This window comes from Ursus arctos, unplaced genomic scaffold (genome assembly GCF_023065955.2).
Source record: "Ursus arctos isolate Adak ecotype North America unplaced genomic scaffold, UrsArc2.0 scaffold_14, whole genome shotgun sequence".
NCBI lineage: Eukaryota > Metazoa > Chordata > Mammalia > Carnivora > Ursidae > Ursus > Ursus arctos.
Genome location: NW_026622808.1, coordinates 16,211,160 through 16,232,576, shown reverse-complemented (window position 1 = coordinate 16,232,576; position 21,417 = coordinate 16,211,160). Strand labels below are relative to the sequence as shown.

Below are 21,417 nucleotides of genomic sequence, written 5' to 3'. Positions count from 1 at the left end.
TTCGGTCCCTAATATTTTTTTTCTCATTCACGCAGAAGGTACTAATGTAAACTCACGTGGCCTTTAAAAACCTGACTTCTCAACAAGCAGGAGCCCACCCACACCAGGTGTGCGGGGCAGTGTGGAGGGGAAAGACAGGAAAGCTAGGCGCTTGTTTTAGAAACCAAAAGTCTATCATAATTACAATGTTTGTCTGGTTTTTACAGTTCAAGACTTAGATGAAATCAGACAGAAAGAATGTCTTTAAAAATATATATCTCCTCTCCTGGGAGACATTTAAGCTCACGGTTCGCGGATTGTCACGGCCTGCCTTTTCTTCCACGTGGGTTAAACTGTACAAACTGGGTTTCCGCCTTACGCTCCTGCCTTTGCAGGATTCCGCAAGGAACAGCACAAATGATGGTAGAGACACGCACCTTCCAAGCCCGTTCTCATTTTTCATGGCAGTGAACACTCGCGAGCCACACTCCAGCTCCTCACTGCCACACACACACGGTGGCCTGGGAGGGAGCGGGCCTCCCAGCAGTCCAAGCCCGTGCCCTGGACTGCCAGCCTGGCCAGGCTCCTGCCATGCGAGGCTCCGAGGAGAAGCAGTGGCCTCCAGCACTTTATTCTTGGCTCTCTGGGGAGTGTTCCAGAAGGAGCGGATTCCCTGAGTCTCATTTAGCAAGGCCAGCTCTGGGCCAGAGATGGCAAGAAAACAGTTCTCAGCCCAGGATGATCAAGACTGTTTGTAAGCAGACTAGACTTATTCAGATATGGCAGAATAAACCCCGGCTCCAGCCACTGACGAAACCTGCCGGTTGTCCCCAGGGCTTCTTCAGGAGAGGGGCGGGGGCCAAACTTGGGGATCCCCTACAAATCACTGCGTGAGCTTGTTCTAAAACGGCCAGTTCCTGGGCCCCGTTCACAGAGCGGCTATCTGGTGGGATTACCATGGAGGCTGGGAATCCGCCTTGTTTGGACCACCCCTCTTGGTGGGGGATGGGCTCTGACACAGGGGATTATAGGACTTCGAAGAAACCCTGCAGAGGAGACCAACAGGCTCCGGAATAGGAAGGGCCCACGGATGGGAAGATGTTCCAGAAACGTGGGACACAATTCCTGGTCAGCCGCCCCTAAAAGTTGCTCCCCCATGCCAAGGCAGTGCCCCATATGCCCCAGAGATGCTCAGCCTTGGCCCCAGCCCAGGCCCATCTGTTCCTGGTAGAGGCCCTGAGGCCCCCAGGGGACACTAAAATCGTCTACTTGGGAAACTCCCAGGACACAACCATGCAGACTTCCCTTCAGCTGGGCGGCCGGGCCCTGTGTCTGTGGCAAGTCCCTGCCAGGCTCTGAGAGCCCAATGGAACCTCAACTCGCCCCATCCTTTTATGGTTCGTGATGGCAGGCCCTCTCCAGCCTGAGACCCCGAGCAGTGCCAGCCCTTGCACCAAGCACTAGCCACCACCAGCCCTCCCTGTCTGAGAGCCAGACCCAGTGCAGGGGTGGCAGGGTCCCTGGAGGAGGAGAGCCAGACTCTGCTCCTGGGCCTGAGTGGCTGGTGATGGAGTGAGCACAGGTGATGCCTCCATGACCACTGCCCCAGAAGCCAGAGAGGAGATGACCAAGGGAAACTGCTGAAGGCCCACAGGCTATCAAGTCCCTCAGAACACCCACTGGGTAGGGACCCAGCGCACAGGGGCCGAACAACAAGGGGAATCTAGTCCTACCAAGAGCCTCTGGGAGGTTCTAACTAATCACAACGGCTCCATACTAAATGCTTCTGTCCAGTCTCCTCTTCCTGACAGTAGGTGTTACCCACATTGTACACACGGGAAAATTAAAGCTGCTGGCTGGAATGCAGATATGATGGCTGGAGCATCAACAGCCATTTTAGACCTCGAGATGGATATCATATAATAAGGATGGCAAAGCAATGAGACAGAAGGAACCTGGATCCCTGGTGATCATGGAGCTGCATTACAATCCTGATGACCCACAGTCAGAGTTCAGTAAGCTGCAGTGGGGGGAGGGGGGCAGGGGGTTCCTGCCTCTGGGAACTCTCTGGTAGCGAGAACTCGGAAGCAAGCTGTGAGGTACACCCCCCCCCCCACACACACACACCAGTGTGCTAAGAATGGAGAGACTCTCTCCAGCTGAGGGTGTCACCTGCTCCACCACTTTTCCTCTGCAGCTGTGGCTGCTGCCCGTCTGCTCCCGGCTCCCGCTCCAGAACTTCATCCTTTCACACCTTCTGTGACCTCCTCCAAACCCAAATGGGAATGCCCCTCCACATGCTGCTGACCCACCCCACAGTGACCCACCCACAGGAGCTCTGCATCTGACCTTTCGGGCCTCCTGCTTGTGTCTCCACCACGGCGCTGCCCACCATCCATCCAACCATCCAGACCAGAAACCCAGGGCCATCTGCCTTGCCCCCACCCCTCCTACCTCCCCAGAATGCCCATAACACAGTCACGCTCTCCTTCCTCCTTGCCACTCCCCAACTCCTCCTGGCCAGGAAAGGCAGCATGGTGGAGGAAATAGGGCTAGGCTATGCAAGTTTGAGTGCCAACTCCACGGTCACGAGCTGTGCCCTCAGGTAAATTACAACTGACCCCTGAACAACATGGGGGTTAAAGGCGCCAACCCTCCTTACAGCCAAAAATGCACGCATAAATTTGACCTCCCAAAAGACTTAACTAATAGCCTACTGTTGACTGGAAGCCTTACCAATAAACAGTCAATGAACACATGTGTTGTACGTTATGTGTATTATTACTGTATTCTCAAAGCAATCCAGAGAAAAGGTTATTAAGGAAATCATAAGGAAGAGATGACATTTACAGCACTGCACTGTACTTATTGATATAAGTCTGCATATAAGTGGGCCCATGCAGCTCAAACCCATGGTGTTCAAGGGTCAGCTGTACTTAGATCAGTTTCTCCATCTGCAAAAAAAAGGTAATAAAAATACCTACCTCACTGCATTGTGAGCTTTAAATACGTTAATACTTAGTACTGGAGTAAGCATTCAACAATGGTGTCTCAGCCTCGGCACCGTGGACACTTGGGGCCAGACCAATCTCACTGGTGGGGCGTCCTGGGCACTGTGGGATGCGGAACAGCAACCCTGGCCTTACCCATCCCCTGCCAAGCGCACCTTCCCTCCCCCAGTCATGACAACCACAGATGTCTCCAGGCATCGCCCAGTACCCCCCCCGGGGGGGGGAGCATAATGGACTCCAGGTGAGAACCACTGGGCGAGAGCACTATCATGATGACCAGTTCCCTGCATCTTTTTGAACCTTGGTAACCACATCAGTTATCACTTGTCTTTCTCTCCCCACACCTCACACAAACCCTCATCCACTCAAGGCTCCAGTTCTTGCTCCTGGAACTCAGCCCACGGTCTCATCTGGGGCTCTTTCACCTTCACTGGACTTCCCACCTAAACTCCATGCCTTCACGCAGACACACCTGCCTTGTTAGTTCTTCTCTTGACACCTCCTCCACGAAGCCTTCCTGGATGCTCTCCCACTAGATTAGGATCCTTTATATCCCACCTTTCCCATAAGCACCGTGGGTGAGTAGCTCTTGTCTGCCTTGTTCAATAGCCTATTTCCCAGATATAACACTGTGTATACGTAGGCTCAGCAAACATTTAGTGGCTGAGTGACTGAGAAGGTTTCTGGGAGAAGGTGCTATTCGTGGTAATCATGGGAAGGTAGGGGAAAGGAGGAAAGAAAGCACATGGAGGAACACTAAGGAATGGCCAAAGGAAAGAAAAGAAATCCATTCAGGAGGCCACCACCAGCACTTTTTTTTTCTAATTGCAGCTGGGCTTTAGGAAAATTTATTCTGGTACAGTGGGTTATACATAAACCGGAAGCAAGGAGGCCAGTTAGGTAAGATGGTACAAGTGAGGGGTGGGGAGTAGGGGTGGTGGAGATGGGGTAGTGGAGACACAGAGGGGGAGGGGAGCAGGCAGAAGCCAGAGGTCCACTAGAGCCCGGTGCCTAACAGCAGATCGAGTGGGTTATGAAATCAAGTTGGTGGGTTATGACCAGTTTAGCTGTTTGTTTTTTTGGTTGGTTTTTTTTTTTTTTTTTTAATGGATCAGGACAGAGGTAGAAAAAATGAGAAGTACTGATGGGATAAAGATAAACCTAACTTTGTAAAGTTTTTGTTTCAGTGTAATATGTGTGTATACATACACAGATTAGGTATTAGGCTGCCATATAAGCCTAATGTACAATGTACTGGATATATGACATGTATTGAATATACATATCTATCAAAAGCCACAAGTACTAACCAGTCATTCTCAACCTGTTTTGAGGTCATAGGTCTCTTCTAGAATCCTCTGTGATAGATGTTTGTGGGGTTTTGCCCTCCAGCATCCAATCCACCTTCTTTTGGAATAACACCCGGATTACCTTTTGAGGAACAACCTTTCTCCCATGGATTTAAATACCACCTCTATGTGGGCACTGGAGGGAATGGGCTTGGCATATGCGGGGAGCAGTGAGGAGGCTAGTATGGCTGGCTACAAGGTGAGTGAGGTGGGCAGGAGGGAGACATGCAGGGCTTCCTAGATCCTAGCCAGGACTTAGGGTTTCATTCCAGGAGTGAGCGGCCCATGACCTCAAAATAGATTGAGCACTCCCCTCCATCAGCTCTCAGCTGTGCGACTGCCCACCCGACACCTTCACTTGGATATCTCGAATGGCAAATGGCATCTCAGACCAGCAGCTGGGCACCTGGAGGCATTCGCTCAAGAGTTGATAATAAATAGTTGGAGGCATGAACTGGATAGAGTCATAAACTGAATAGATGGGGAAAGCAGGGTGGGGGGCACAAGGTAGTAAGTGCCCCACCATGCTGGACCCATCCAACACTCTCTCCTAGAAGTCTGAATTGCGAGCTGAATGTAAGACTGAAAGCAACAGAAGTGTGGGGGTTCTCCAAGAGGCGCCCCCCCCCCATTCTGCTAAACAGTCTGCCAAGACCCACTGGAGCCTACCCAGCTTCTTCTTTTCCCCCTTGATCTTAGGAGCATCTTCATAACTTTCCAGAAAATTCTCCCTTTGCTTACATTTGCCAGAAGTGTTTTTTGGGGTTGCAACCAGTGTCCAAATCAACACACCCTCAGTCCCCGTGAATTTTGCAGTCAGATTCAGAAGGGATTCTCCGACCTCCCCGAAGTCCTCCCAGGATGGAGAGGCACTGTTTCAGAGGCGGCCTGGGAGAGTAATCCATAGAGCAGCAAGCGCGGTGCAACCAAGACAGGCTCCGTCTCTGCTGGTCCAGCCAGCGCCTACCTGACCTGGTTCATGGAAGATGCCAGACCCCCAGCTGAGACCCCCCCCCCCAACTGACACAAGAGCCTTTGAGTCCCCAACAAGTTCAGTAATTTAGAAGGACCTGAACGGCTTCCCAATCCTCTGCCGCCCCCCAGTGGTCACTGTGTGACACGGCCTCGTCCTTTTCCCCTGGGGACACACAGAGCTGGGATTTTTGCCTAGACTGGAGGCAGTTTTGTTTACTAAACTGCAACAATGCAAGATAGGAAAGACCACAAGCAACAGATTGAATGAGCTAGCTTCCTTCTTTCCCTCCTCTGCCTCCCCTTCTCTTCCTCAAATATTCCCTATTTATTTACATAGATTCAGAGTATCTCCCCATGAGATACTTGGTAATGACAACGGGAAAAGTAGTAACCTGGTAGAGGCTATCTAAACCAAGTGATCTAAATTATCACAAATTGTACAAATCTACATCGTGTGCCTCCTGATGGGACGCACTGAGATGGACACACCACTGCTGCATTATTCCTGCCCAAAGCTGATAACCTGAGTTTAATCATGAGGAAACATGAATCAAACCCAAAATTTAGGGGCCTTCTTCCAAATAACTGGGAGTACTCATTACCAGTGTCATGGTCAAGACAAAGTAAGACTCAGGAACTGATCCAGACTGTAGAAGACTAAGGAGAAATGATATCCAAGTGCAACATGGGATCCTGGACTGGATCCTGGGACAGGGAAAGAAATCACTAGTGATGAATGGTTGAAATTGAGGTAAGATTTGTATATTAACGAATAATATTGCATCAGTGTGAATTTCTTAGTTCTGATCATTGCACTGTGGTTACATAAGGTGTTAATATTTGGAGAAGCTTGATGAAGACTAAAGTAGCAAAGACATTAGGGTTCGAAGCCAAGAAAGGATTCCTGAGATGTCTTTGGTGCAAAAAGGTGGTTTTATTGAAGCACAGGAACAGGACCCATGGGCAGAAAGAGCTGCATGGGATCATGAGGACTGGCCCATTATATACTTCCAAGTCGAGAGGGAGTTAGGGATAGTATAAGTCTCTAACGCATTCTGGAAGCAAGGTTTTCAGGACCTTGAGGGGGTATCTATTGTTAGGAAAATGTTGTTTATTACTAATAAAACCTTAGTCATGAGACCCTCCAGATGGTTATCAGTGGGTCATATGCTTGGGTGATAATTGCCAACATGTATCTTGGGGTAGGGTAGAGATAAAGGAAGTTTTGAAAGGAATTTTTAATATGTTAAAGTAGACTTACAGGATCCTGGGGGTCGAGCTAAGATTGCCTTTTGCCCTTAGCAAAGTATTAACATGGAGGCAGTTGAGTCCCTAGAAGAATGTCACCCTGCCTGTTTCAAGGACTTGTTGATAGGCTGTAAGTAGTAAGGAAATTTAATAATTTTCTTTTGCCTTTGTTTCCCACATCGAAGACTATATGGAATTCTTTGTGCTATTTTTGCAGCTTTTTAAGTCTGTATTTTAATTTGAAAAGCTAATTTTTAAAAATTACAAGTAAAATAGAGTAAGTATTTCCTCCCAATTCCATACTATATTTAGCCGCTGCAGAATGGGAGTGAGGGAAGCTGATGCACCCAGCTTGGGTCAGGGGGCCCCCCCCCATTAGCATTAGCACCAGCCACATCGGACATTCTGCTGTCAGGAACTCCACCTGTGTGGACTGAGGGAGGACAAGGAAGGGTGCTGAGTGGAGGAGGCAACCCAGGATGACTCCCCTTGCCTTCACCTGACTGAGCTCCTTGAGGGTGGGGAACTGTGTAGCTGATTAACCTCTGCGGCCTCAATCTCAGCATGGGGCTGGGCACGGAGCAAATACCTGCCCGTGATGGGAAGACGAGAACCTAACTGCAGCTGTGAAGGCCCTTTTTACTGAGCCCAACTACAGAAGCCATTTCGTACATGGCTGTGAAGGGAAGTTCACAGTTCTCAGAGCACAGCCAGGGCTCAGGGGGTCCTCGGACTTGTCTCCTGGTGATCCAAGGAGGAAGCAGGCGGCTGAGAAGCCAGCCGATCTGCAGTTTAGGGTAAATCATTTGGATCCTTCCATTTCCCACTCCCAACCTTTGTATTAGGAAAAACTCCAAACTCATTACTGTGGCTTACGAGGTCCCGCATGCCCCCTCCCTGGCCTCATTTCCTCACTCTGCCCTGGCCACACTGAACTCCGCACCACTCCTCCAGCTCACCAAGCTGGTTCCTGCCTCAGGACTTTGCACTCACAGATCTCCTACTAAGTATCACCTCCTCAGACGGGACTTCCCTGACCAGCCAATCTAAAGTATCCCCTTTTTCCTTCCTCCCTTTCTTTTGTTCTGAGTAGGCTCCTTGCCCAGCGTGGAGCCCAACTCGGGGTTTGAACTCATGACCCTGAGATCAAGACCTGAGCTGAGATCAAGGGTCAGATGCTTAACCGACTGAGCCACTCAGGCGCCCCAATATCCCCTTTTTCTATCACCGTCACAATATGCTGTTTTATTTTCTTTGTAGCACGAGTCACTCTTACGTTACTTTGCCTGTCTACTGTAAATCTCCTTACAAAAGAATGCAAAACTCCATGAAGACAGGGTCTGTCTTGTTCATCCTGGGCCCCAACATGCAGAACAGTGCCTGATGCACAGTAGTGCCATGGATATATATTGCTGTGTAACACTTAAGGGCTTGTAAGAGCAACCATCCTTTAATTTCTCTCTCATGGTTTCTGTGTATGAGGAACAGGAAGGGCTAGCTGGGCAGTTCTCTCCGGGTTTTGCCATGTGGTTTCTGTGTCTTGGCTTCCTCACAGCATGGTGGCCTCAGGACAGATATCACTGTTTACATGAAGACTGAAGGTTTTCAGGTTTGCTTTTCCAGCAAAGCAGATGGAAGTTGCACCCTCTGTCCCTGTTATGACCTAGCCTCACAGGTTACAGTGTCATTTGCACTGTACTCTATTCATCCACCACTAACGAGTCCACCTCGACTCAAGGGAAAAAACAGGGACCTTACCTTTTTTGATGGAAAGAGGGTCCAAGAATTTGGGACCTTATTTTCCAACTACCACCAATAAGTGATAAACAAATATTTATTTAACAAATAAATATTGCCTAAGTTAATTTGTTAGAGGAGACCAGATAAAGCAAAAAGGGGCCTAAGGGGCAAATGTTGGCTGCCATTGGCACTTTGGAGACAACTGTGAAACCAGAGGAAATTTAGTTGACTCGTCAGGCTTGTAGGTTTAGCATCTCTCTCTGTCCCTTGAAAAACCACAATTGGATTATATTTAGCAAGTGATGACATGTTGCTAGGAGTTGCCCAAAGTGTGGGATGGATGCGGTATATGGAATGACTTTAGGAGACATGCAGACATAGCATTAGATGACACCGAATCGCATGATTTACAGTTCTCTCGTTTTCAGTTCTCTTGCAGTACTTCTCATCATGTCAAGGAGAGTTTCCGCTGAGTGATAATATGCCTTTAATAACCCTCTAATACTGTGCTAATCTCTCTTTACATCAAAGAAAAAGCAGGCTTGGGTTTAGACACACGGCAAAAGCCAAGAAGACCTACCCAAGGGAAAATATATATAAAATGAAATATAATGAATATAATGAAACCAACAAACTAGAAATGAGAAAACCTAAGCCTGCACACTGTTGGAGACCAGATGGACTCAGTGACCACCAGGGTCCTTTTGAGCCTTGACATTCCAGCTATTCCTAGAGAATTTCTAATTCAAGGTCTCTGGCCTCTGCTTACATTTTGGTGGCAAAATCTAGGGTAGGAGAATCAAGGCATCTATTAAATAAAGTTAGTGTAACTCTTAATAGTATTAACCATTTCTCAACCCCCAAAATAAATGAAAGTTTCTGAACAGTGCTGCTCAAGGTCTGACATGTTTACGAAGCCCCTGGGAATCCTGTTAAAATGTGGATTCTGATTAAGGTCTGGTTTAGGACCTGGGATTCTGTATTTCTTTTTTTTCTTTTTTAAGATTTTATTTATTCATTTGTCAGAGAGAGAGAGAGAGAGAGAGAGAGAGAGCGCACCAGCAGGGGGAGAAGCAGACTCCCGCTGAGCAAGGAGTCTGATGTGGGACTCCATCCCAGGACCATGGGATCATGACCCGAGCTGAAGGCAGACATCCAAAGAACTGAGCCACCCAGGCATCCCAATATTTCTAAGAAGCTTCCAGGTGATGCTGATGTTGCTGCTTTGGGGACCACAATGAAAAAATAGCAAGTTCTAGGAACAAATATAGTGTGTTCTGAGCATCCCTTCCTAGCTCTGCAGTTACTGATGTTCACATTAGTAGACTGAAATCAGCCATGGTTGAAGAATTTACACCAAGAAAATCAGCACTACAAACCAGGGTTCATTTCATTGTTTTATTAATTATGTTCTAGCCTTAAGAAAGTGATAGGAAAATATAAATAAAATTTATAATAAACTATACCAAACAAGCACACATATAAATACACATACGTACACACATACTGACACACACATTCTCCCCCAGAGAAGCAGTTGTTAAACATTTGTCATGCCCCCATAGGTCGTAGAGATGCATACAGGGCAACCATGTAGATTAGGGATTGGCAAACTTTTTCTGTAAAGACCCAAATGGCAAATATTTTTTTTAAGATTTTTATTTATTTACTTGGGGGGAAGAGAGAGAGAGAAAACACGAGTGAGGGGAAAGGCAGAGGGAGAAGCAGACTCCCTGCAGAGCAGGTAGCCGGAGGGGCCCTCCACCCCAGATCCCTGGGATCATGACCTGAGCCGAAGGCAGAGCTTAACCCACTGAGCCACCCAGGCGCCTCCAAATGGCAAATATTTTAAGTTTTCTTGGCCAGTCTCCATTAAAAAGGAGTCAGCACTGCTGCTCCAGCTTGAAAAGCAGCCACAAACAATATGTAGTGTAACTATTTTCAAATAAAATTTTATTTATGAACACTGAAATTTAAATTTCATCCGATTTTCACGTTGTGAGATAATTCTTCTTCTTTTTCCAACAATTGAAAGTGTAAAACCTTTCTTAGCTCACAGGCCAGATGTGGCCAACAGGCCGTAGGACCTCCTTGTCTAGATCACAATGGAAGAGGAGTGGAGCTGGGACTCACACCGGATTAGACTCAGGACACAAAGGCCCGGCAGAGGGCTCAGCAGGTGCAGAGACCCGACGGCTGGAAGGCGTTCGGCATGCTTCGAGGCCTGAAAGACCCATGTGGCTACACTGCACTGAGCAAGAGGGGAGCATGAGAGCAAAGCATAGGGAGCTTCGTGAGACTTAACGAGAGGTTTAGAATTTACTCCAGATCCAGGAGAAAGCTCTCTGGACGCGCCGAGGAAAGATGGGCCCTTGATCCAGTTTATATTGTTTAAAGACCCCTCTGCCTGGCGCTGTGCGCGACCCGAGCGCGGAGCCCCCCAGGAGGCGGCGCGGTCTCCCCTGGAGAGCGGCGAGGCTGGCCTGCGTCCTGGCGACAAAGCAGAGCCAGGAATGCGTTCCCACAGACTCCCCGCAGGTGAGCGAGGAGGCGAGGAGGCGCGGGCGGGCGGGACACCTTCAATCGGCCCGCGGGCCGCCCCTGCCCGACTCTCGACCGAGACGCTCGAAGCCCCGCCCCGCGCCGGGCGCCGTTCCAGGGCTCCCATCCCGGCGGTCCCCCAGCCCACAGCGGGCCCCCCCCAATACTGATCCCTCCTCCTGACCGCTCTCTCCGACCTCTGACCCTCCCCAATTTCCCCCACCGTCCCACGTGGCCTGAGGAAAACACGGGCCTGAATAACTGGGCCTTCAGAAGGGGAAACTGAGGCCGCACGTGACAGGGCGCCCCGAAGGTCTCCTGTCAGGCCTGCGCACGTGGACAGTCCCCCGCCCCCCTCAAATCCAGAGATTCACCTCGGGGAAGGCCTCAGTCGCGGCTCCCTCGGCGGCTCACGATCCCACCGCAAGGAACTCCTGGAAAACGAGTAGAAAGCCGGGGCGTCGAAACCCAGCCCCTCCGCGCCGCCCCACAGAACGTTCGTTCCCGCGCCGCGGCCGACGCGCGCGAGGCTCACTACGCATGCGCCCTGCCCTGCCCACGCCCCCTTGGTCGGCGGGAAAAGGAGGAGGGGGAGGGGGCAGTTAGTGCGCAGGCGCATGCTCGGAGCGTGGCCGGGTCGGGACAGCCACCCGGAGCGCGACTCCGCGCCCGTCTCAGTGCGCAGGCGCGAGCTGCTGGCCTCGCTCGGCGTCAGCTCACGAAGTGCGCACGCGCGGGAGTTTCTGGCAGAAAGCAGGCGAGCCCGGGCCGGCGCGGGGCCTTGTGGGAGGGCTTAAGGAAGTAAAATGGCGGACCTGGCGAACGAAGGTAGGGGAGGCGCCGTCGGGGGCCAGCTGGCGGCCCGGGAACGGGCGGCGGGAGGCCGAGGGGCCACAAGCCCGAGGGGTGAACACCCTGGAGGGCGGGGGACCGTGTGCTCCGGAATAGTGGCCCATCGGGCCCCACAGCCGCTCCCCATTGCGTCCCCTCAGGCCGGGCTCGCCGGCCCGGCCCATCACTCCCGGCAGTCTCGGCCCTGCCACCGTCCGTCCAGAGGGCCTGGGAGGCCAATGGAACCATGGCTCTGAGGCCCTTCTGCTCCCCGGGCCAGGTCGGGGCCTGAAGGGGGCGGGAGGTGCGGCCTCAGCGCCTTGGCCTCAGATGTAAATAGACCTCCGGGCCTGGTCGTCGCCCAGCGCGCCACGCTCCCTCCCGCGCCCCCTCGTTCCTGGGGACCGGGCTTGCCCCTTTCCCCCGCCTGGCGCCGAGCAAGCCCACTCCCGAATCCTGTGGGGTTCTCATCCTACGCGGGCCCGCTCGGTGCCGAGGATGGAGGACCTGGTCTGTTCCCCACCCCCCCGGACTCGGCCCCCAGTTCCCGCCAGTTCCCCCAGATCCTTAGTGGCGACCTGAGAGCCGCGCCTGGTCTCCCTGCATTCAGGTCTGGCCGCTGAAAGCCCCGGGCTGCTTTTTGCCCCTTTTCCGTTGCACTTCCAGAGAGGGAGAGACAGAGACTGTGCGAATTCCCTCCTCTCTGGAGCGCTGACATCCCACCCGAGCGTTTTTGACAAGGTTACCGTTCCAAATCCTCTTGAGAAAGCACTCCATAAGCTGATGTCTGCTTAAATCAATAGTGGTGTTGATATCTCGGTAGCCTCAGGACTTCCGAGGCCTATTTTTAGCTCCCTCCGTTTCTAGGTGCACAACTGTAGTTCTGGCAAGCTGTCTACCTGCCCGGCCCTCTTCCCCCATACCATGCTCCTTGCTCCCGGGAGGCGTCCTGAGGTTTCCATACTGAACTCTAAGAATGCGTAAATGAAATAATAACTGGCCACCCTGGCCGAGCGTTTGGGGGTAGTACGGTGTATCGTTCGGTCTTGAATCCTGTTGCCTTGTAATACTCCTTACAAAAGCTCGGTGAAGTAGGTACTGTTAGCCTGTTCTCTTGGTGAGGAAACCGAGTTAGAGCAGTTAAGTTACTTGGCCAAGGCAGGTCATACAGCTCATGAGCAGCAGAGATGTGTGAATGAGGTAGTCTGGCTTCAGAGCCCAGTCCCCCAATACACACACCCACACCCCCTGCCATTTTGTGCTGTACCTCTTTTACAAGACAGAGGAGCCCACGAGGATTGAGGCATTCCAGTTTATAAGATCCAGTTAAAGGCAGCAGAGGGAGTGGATAAGTGAAAATCAATATGACATACTGTATGTATTCACAGATTTGGCCCATTCAGTTTCTTGAACTTGTTGATCTTAAAAATAATACTGTCAGCTATTTTACTAGCAAGATGGGCTTATTCAGGAGCAACAGAGAGTCGCAGTTTAAGACAGGCAAGCACTGACAAAACCATAGGCAATTCTCACAAGGAAGGACAGGAGCATTATTTTAGGGAGAAGGGGAAAGTTTCAAGAACTTGTTTTGAATCGGAAGTCTGTTAGAGAAAAGCAACAGTTCAGGGTGATGACAGTTTCTCATTGGCTAAGTTACAGGGGTAGTTGATTTCTTACAGAAGATTCAATGTACTATTTCTGTTAGGGCCTGTAATTGATCTTTCTTTCCTGTTGATGTTTCTTCTGTTGGGGACTGTAACTGACAGTTCTGCCCCTAATTTCTATTCCATGGTAAGTCAACCCCTTTTGACCTCCCTTTCTAGCCCCTCAAGTCTGTTTTAGTGAGGTTTTTCCCATTATTAATTTTCACAAACTCAAGACTCAACATATCTAACATCATAGTTCACGTCTGCATTTAAATGTCTCATGGGCACATCAAACAAAATCCCCATCTTTGCCTCCAACACCTGCCCACTCCACAGTCTTCCTCCCATTTGTAGTAAATGGCACGTTCATTCTTTGAATTGCCTAGGCCGAACACCTTGAAGTCACCCTTAACTCCTCTCTCTCTCATATGCATGGCAAGTACTGTCAGTTCTACCTTAAAATATTTCCAGAAGGTGACCCCTTCTCATCACTAATACTGGTTTCCACCACTTGGGCCTCCCTTCCATCTTTACCCATCTAACAACTCAGCCCAGAAGCTAGAGTGGCCCCCTTATACCTCCCTTTCCTCCCGTTGCATCACTCTCTCCCTGAATTGCTCTGCTTGAACCACTCTGGTTTCCTCAGTGTCCCTTGAATGAACTCTACACTCCCTCCTTTATGCCTTTGGACCTTCTAGGTCCCCTGCCTGAAACAGTCTTCCCGCAGATGTCCCTATGGCTCACTCCTTCACCTCCTTCAGCTTTTTATTCAAACATTATTATGGGAACTTCTCTGGCCACCAATTTTAAATTGGATCCACGTTCCCTGTCCTCTTTATCCTGCTTTATTTTACTCCCCTGCACATATCATCATCTGACATGCAAAGTTTACTTGTTTGACTACCCCTCTAGAATATAAGCTCCAGGAGGGCATGGATTTCCTTCTGTCATGATCACTGATGGATTTCCTACATCTAGAACAGTGCCTGGCACAGAGTAGGTATCCAAGAAATGTTTGTTGAATGAATGAATGAATTCATCACTGAGGACCCTTATTGTGAGGTATACTTTTGAGCACAAAGGGGAAATTAGGGTTCCTGTTTTCCAGGGATACCATTTCTAGCATGTGGGCTGACACATGAGCCTTTGATTGCTTAACTGAATGGTAAGTATAAAATAGAGAAATGGAATGCTTTATACTTAAAGTTTTTACTTAATAAACACCACACGCACTCAGTACTTTGCCTCTGACACTAGTTCTGGCATAGTTGTCCTCAGGACATAAATCTTAAGTGGCTTTTTGGCTTGTACAGCCTGCTGAGATGTTTAATTTATTATCTGCTATGTAAACTAGGACTTTCTTGCCTATGCATTTTGAAGCTTTAGGGACTGCCTCATATGTGTGCTTTTCCTCCTGCTGTTTAAGCTGTAGTCAAATGCCCTCTTAGCTTCTGTTTTTCCAGAGTGGTATTCCAAGCTGGTCCATCTTCACACCCAACCCTTCTGTGTCTTTTCCCTGGGCCATTGCCACCTCTCTCTGAGCCTGAGGCAATGACTATGCACCTGGGCTGGGCATCAGAATCACTGGGGGAGCTTTCTTAAAACCACAAAGGCTCAATCCCCACACCCCACCCATTCCAATTCTGTGAGATGTCGAGTGGGCCCTGGGCATCTATAGTGAGAAAGCAGCATGGGTGATTCAGATGTGCAGCCAGGGTTGAGAACCATTGGCTTGAGTAGTGCAGGTTAGGTGTGCTGTGCTTGTTCACAAAGAAACGTTTCCAATTGTGTATCTAATACAGCATCTTGTTGGCCTTCGTTGCCATGGTGATCTCTTCGGGGATGGTGACAGCAACTCCCACAGCCCTTTCTTGGTACTCCTATAGTCTGTGACTTTTAAAGTCCAGTTGGAATGCTGCTCTCCTAGGAGGGAGAGGGAGGGCATATGCGTGCGCGTGCGCGCGCGCGTGTGTGTGTGTGTGTGTGTGTGTGTGTTTTACACTTGTGTCCAGGGATATTCTCTTCTGCTTGGCATTTTGCTATTGATATATCCCAAACTCATTAATCATCCTATCCCTGAAGTTACTCTGCATCATAAATGGATGTCAGGATTTGAATGCAGAGTTTTGTGTCTGGAAGAGGTAAAGAATGGGCAGGGGGTGAGTAAAGTGTATTTGAGCTATAGGGTATCTTGGATTCCAGATCCCAGTGTTTAAAGATACCACATACATATGAATCCTTGCTGGTCTGTGGACATGGTATAAAGCAGCGTTCTCAACTTTGGCCCTACTGACATTTTGAGCCAGATAATTCTGTTGGAAGGGCTGTCCTATGCATTGTACAATGTTAGCAGCATAGCACTGTCCCTGACTCTACCCAGCATATGCCAGTAGCACACACCCTCCCCTGCACCTCTACCCCAGGGGTCGTGACAACAAAAAATGTCCTCAGACATTGCAGAATGTCCTGGGGCAAGGGGTGAGGAGAACCACCGCCCGGGGTAAGACCCACTGGTATAAAGTAATGGCAGGGCACAGGCTTTGCCATGCAGAGAACTGGGTTTGTGTTTTGACTCTGCTGTGTACTCTGTGAGTGACTTTGAGCAAATTTCTTAACCCCTTTGAGCTTCACTTTCCTCACCAGTAAAATGAGAATCATGATAATCATGGGTATTTCATGGCTGCTGTGAGCACTGGATGAATTAATGCATACGAATTATTTAATACCTATCTGCACACACACAGTAATAAACAGTCAGTAAATGGTAGCTATTTTTGACTACAGTGGACTCATTGTGGACTGGTTTGGCATTAAGTGTTCAGCAGAGAGAGAGAGCAAGAAATGAGTGTGCATAGTGCGAGTGAATCCAGCCCAGTGATGAGATGGCCCTGGGGTGAGCCGTGATGGGAGGCCAGCTGGAGCTGAGCTGTCAGCCCTCCTGGGTTCTGTCTTGCCTTCCACGTGATCACTTAGCCCGGCGTTCTCAGCCTCGACACTGTAAACGTTTGTGGCCAGGTAATTCTTCAGCATGTGTACTGCCCTGTGCCTTGTAGGATGCTGATCAGCTTCTCTGATCTCCCCACTGTGCCGACAGCACCCTCCTCCCTCCCCCAGTCATGGCAACCAAGAATGTCTGCAGACATTGCCCAGTGTCTGGGGGTAGGGGGGAGCACAGAGTTGCTCTGGCCTGACCAAGTGTCACTCTAGAGATTTTCACGGGTGGTTTGGCTTTTCTTAGTTTTCACCTTACTTGTTGACTTAAAACTTAACTCCTGAGAGAATGAGATACAAGTGAATTGGTTGGAATCCTCAGATCCATAAATTCTCCCCATCCCCTGTCATAAACTTAATTTTTAGGATGAGTGAGAGACAACTGTTTTAAAATTTGTCATGAAGTTATGATAAACATTAACTCTGGGATTTGTTCTGAGGTCAGCATGTGCACGTGTGACTCTGTGGCACCTCTTACATCTGTAGCAGATGGGCCTGCTGGTAGCTGAGTGGTGTCATGCTACCTCCAAGGCTGCAGAATCTTTATACATTTTGAAGAAAACTTAAGTTTTGGTTCCATTGTATAGACCAAGAAGATCATAGTTCTGGGGCGCCTGGGTGGCACAGCGGTTGAGCGTCTGCCTTCGGCTCAGGGCGTGATCCCGGCGTTATGGGATCGAGCCCCACATCAGGCTCCTTCGCTATGGGCCTGCTTCTTCCTCTCCCACTCCCCCTGCTTGTGTTCCCTCTCTCGCTGGCTGTCTCTGTCTCTGTCAAATAAATAAATAAAATCTTTAAAAAAAAAAAAAAAAAAGAAGATCATAGTTCTGCAAAACTTTTATCCCATGTCTTCAGCCTGCCTCTCAGTTAACTGGAAAATGGGATTACCCCAGCAGTCCTGTTACCATCATACATTCATTGGGTGTCAGGGCTAGTCGGGATCTGGTGTGTTTATACTGTGGAGAAGTTTGAGTGAGTGGAAGCAATAGAAACGAACTGAGGTTAGAACAGGGGAGCTCAGATGGCATTTGGAAGAGTGCCAGTGTGTGGGAGTGGCAAAGGGGGCATTTTAGGTACCAGTTCAATTCCTGCTTAGTTAGTGAGTTCGGGCACAGAGAATAGGCCAGGGTAGAGTGGGAGATGAGGACCATTTGGGGGATCTGAGAAAGGCCTTCTATTACGAAAACCCTGAGAAAGGCAGGCAGCAGAGGTGGCTGGTGTGAACTTGGCCCAGCCTTGGTAGCTCTCCATGGTACTGTGAAGCAATCTGGAGGCAGGTGGTTTGCGGCATTATCTATTCAGGATCTAGTGGCGCTGATGGAGGTGGCAGCAAACAGCAGGAGTTCTTTGTTCTGTTCGAAGGGGATTTGTTTTTGCCACCTATGCACATTATCCTTCCTGGGTCCCATGGAGTCTTGTCTGTGGTCCGTGTGACCTTGTACTACTTGGTAGAAAACCGTATAGCATAGGGCCTCAGTGAAAAGCACCCCTGCCTGTCCACAGTTTGCTTCATCCTTGGCAATCTTGACACTCGGTGCTATTACCTAGTACTTGCCGGGAGTCTTAGCCCTGAGTGCATTCCATACTTGTTTAAGGAGCCTTGAGGAAAATAAAAAGTGACGCCTGGGCCATCCCATCAGCGATGGTGGCAGGAGGTGCCGAGTGTCTATAGTTTTAAAAAGTTCCACAGATGTTTTACGACACGAAGCCAGAGTCAAAAACCACAGGCAGAAGTTGAAAACTTGCTTCAGGGGCAAACAGACGTGTTTAATTTGGCCCATTTAGGGATTTTTGCTTGTTTTTAATTAAGAACCAACACTTAAGAATTCTGAGATTTCAGGGAGAAAAATAATTTAGGTTTCTGATTTCTCTTGAAAAGCAGGAACCAGCCTCTTCCAGTGGTCTTGTGCAGTAACGAGTCAGCAAGACTGAGGGGCAGCTGCTGCCCTTAGGATAGACTCTGTGCCCAAAATTATAATGTTGAAGATACAGCAAACACATGAAATGCATAGGAGAGAATATTAGATGAAAATCATAGACACACTGATCACAAATATGTAAGATACGTCAGCAAGTAAATAAAAAGACTTGAAATGCGCAAAATAAAATAAAAAGATAGATTGTGTGCCCTCCAGGACACCACAGTCCCCACTGAGTAGTTTGGGACCTGGCCCACTTCCTTCTTTTCCGGTGCCTGCCTGACCTTGGTTGGCATTTGGGTTTCAGCCCTATTGTACCCCCTCTTAGACGCAGCTGTCTCTGCACATTAGCAGAGAACCTCAGCGTAAAGCTTTTGACGGTCTGTAATGAATTCAGGATTCCTCTCCTCCGAATGCTGGTACTCAGAGAGCCGCGTGTGGCAGCAGTTCTCCAAGATGGTCCAGGGGCCCTGGGAGTCCCCAAGACCTTTTCAAGGGGACTGCAAGTTTAAAACTGTTTTCATAACAATACAAAGACATTGTTTGCCCTTTTCACTCCCATTCTCTTGTGAATGGACGGAGTTTAGCCAAAGGTTATAGTAGTGTGATGTAGCAGCAGATGGACTGCAGAAGCAGATAAGCAACTCTGGCTGTCTTCTCTTAAGCCAGATATTAAAGAGATTTGTCAAAGTGCAAAATAATGCCGCTTTTCTCACTAATTTTTTTAGAAAGTTATTTTTCATAAAATTTATTGTTTCGCTAAGCTTTAACCATTATTATCCTAAGTAAGTTAACATTTTGGTATTTTCTAACTTGGTAAATATCAACAGCTATAGCCAATAGTTACAAAAGCTCTTGGAGAGCCTCAATAATTCCGAAGTGTGGAAAGCGGTCTCGAGACCAAGCAGTTTGAGAGCTGCTGGCACGTGATAGTGGAGTCCCATTGTAGAGAGCCCGAGTGGATCCTGTCGTGAGATCGGCACGGGTTTCTCCCCCATCTCTCCAGCCTGGGGGAATTTTAACCTGGAACTGACTGGCAGGCTCTGGTTCTACTCATGGCACAGTTGGAAATGCCTGGAATGACTGTCCTTGGTTTGTGGTTTACCTCTGCCACTTACTCGCCCCGGATCCTGGGCAGGATGTTTGTCCTCTGTTCCTCCATCTGTAGAATGGGGATGACGCTAATCACGTCCGAGGGTCATCGTTCCGAGAGAACGTTTGTCAGGTAATTGACGCACTGGCATGTGCGGATATACTGTCAGTTACTAGTGGATGTTACTCTTCTGATTGGATGTCTGGGTGGAGAAAAAGCTCCTTTTGGATTGTAGCTGTGTTTCTCCACCTCAGCATTATTGACGTTGGGGCTGCTGGGGGCTGTCCTGTGCATGGTAGGGTGTTTAGCGGCATCCCTGGCCTCCACCCACAGGATACTGGTGGCACCCTCCTTCCCCAGTCATGACAAGGAAAATGTCTCCAGACATTGCCAGATGTCTCCTCAGGGGCAGAATTGCCTGAATTTAAGAACCCCGGGGTTAGGGGAGTCCATGGACCCCCAAGAGACTATATTCCCTAATCATCTGACCTGCTATGGTCCTAGGATGCTGCACTCATTTAAATACACAAAGCGTGGGGAGGGGGAGAAGAGGTGACATAGAAGCTAGGGGGTCACCCCAGTTTGACCCACTGGGAACTTATTTTGGTGTATAATGTGCGTTAGGGATCTAACTCAGTCGTTTTCCAAGTAATTAATGCAAAGTTTCTCACATGCAGCATCATTAACATTTGGGGTTGGTTTGGGGACCCTCCTGTGCACTGTAGGATGTTGATCAGCATCTCTCGTCTCCATCCACTACGTGCCATTAGCAGTTCCCCCACATCATGATAACCAAAAATATCTCCAGACATTGCCTAGTGTCCCCAAGAGGCAAAATCACCCCTGGGGGAGAAGCACTGGGTTATGAGATTAAGTAAAATCATCCAGGAATAGGTTCTTTGCCAGCTGGAATTTAGGGCTCGCCCTCCTAGCCTCCCATTTCCATGGTGGCTGCTTGGCAGATAAGGAGGCATCGTGGACTTCCTATCCCTGTGATGGAGGAACAGTGTTTTCCATGACCTTCAGCACTGTCTCAGGTTCAGTGTAAGGACCTTCAGAGAACCTCTGGGTCCGGCCATTCCATGTTACAGGGGCTGAAGCCAAAGGCCACATAACCAGGGAAAGTCACCTGGTACCGTGCACCTGCTTCCAGCCATAGAGTCTGGGAGCCCATGCTCATTCTTTCTAGTGGCACAGTAGCATTGACTGCATAGGCACTTGTTCTTCTCTGGTAAAGTGACCCGTGTGGGGCCCTATACCTGGCTGTCACTGTCAAAGAGAAATAGGTGTTTGCAGAGACAGTAGTCTTTCCTCCGTGCACGTGTTTAGAAGGCAGGCCTTGCTTTCTTCAGTAAGTTTAAAGTACTTTAGTTACTCTCCCCCAGGTTTGCCCCACAGAATCCTGGGAATTTGCTGACCCAGAATGAATGTCTGTGTCACATTCGTAATAGCAGAGCGGGAGGGGGGCACATGGTTCTTGAGAGTTTGGCCTTCTCGGGTCTGGAGTGTGAGGAAACAGGCTACCCTTTACTCAGAAGGGAAAGGATGTCTTGTAGCATTGATGGTGGTGGCCGCTGGGGGTCTGAGAGTCCAGGGCTTGCATCAGTCATTATCAGCACCATTGGAAGCCGCTCTGTTTTGTGCTTTTATTGCCAGACGAGTGGGACTTGTTTTCGCTGACCCCATCTGCCCCTGAGAGAGCAAGACAGACTTTCACGGCCCCGTTAAGATCCCCTCAGTCTTCCCACTGCTGAGGCTCCTGCAGGCTCGGTCTCCAAAATCTGCCAAAATACCCACTTTACCCTGACTCCAAGGCCTGGGACTAGCCCACGTTGCCATTGTCACTGCCCCTTGTCACCTGGATGACTCCTGAAGGCTGTTCCCTGGTCCCCTCACATGTGCTGCCTCTGTGAGACCCGTCCTCCCCACCACCCCAGCACTTATCTTATTACCAGACTTTCCTCACACGCAAAAATGGGAAGAACTATGTGAGGACCACTGCCGGTGTGACCCTTTAAAAATATAAACCAGGTCATATCACTCCCCTGCTTGGACTCCTCCTCTGGCCTCCCTTGAAACTGGATAAATCCAGAC

The 21,417-nt window shown here is 49.4% G+C and overlaps 1 protein-coding gene across 15 annotated transcripts in view; it reads left to right on the top strand.

Annotated features, from left to right (window-relative positions):
- The first annotated feature begins 11,540 nt into the window (after positions 1 to 11,540).
- The window catches only part of RANBP3 (RAN binding protein 3), a 54,362-nt gene continuing 44,485 nt past the window's right edge, over positions 11,541 to 21,417 (top strand). For 9 of the 15 annotated variants that reach the window (XM_048226690.2, XM_048226689.2, XM_048226687.2 and 6 more), the window contains exon 1: positions 11,567 to 11,671. In XM_048226690.2, coding sequence (XP_048082647.1) covers positions 11,650 to 11,671 — 22 coding nt within the window. In that variant the 5' untranslated portion in view covers positions 11,567 to 11,649. Of the gene's footprint in view, positions 11,672 to 21,417 lie in introns of all 15 variants that reach the window. The other 6 variants (XM_026481183.4, XM_048226686.2, XM_048226688.2 and 3 more) reach the window with 2 other exon arrangements.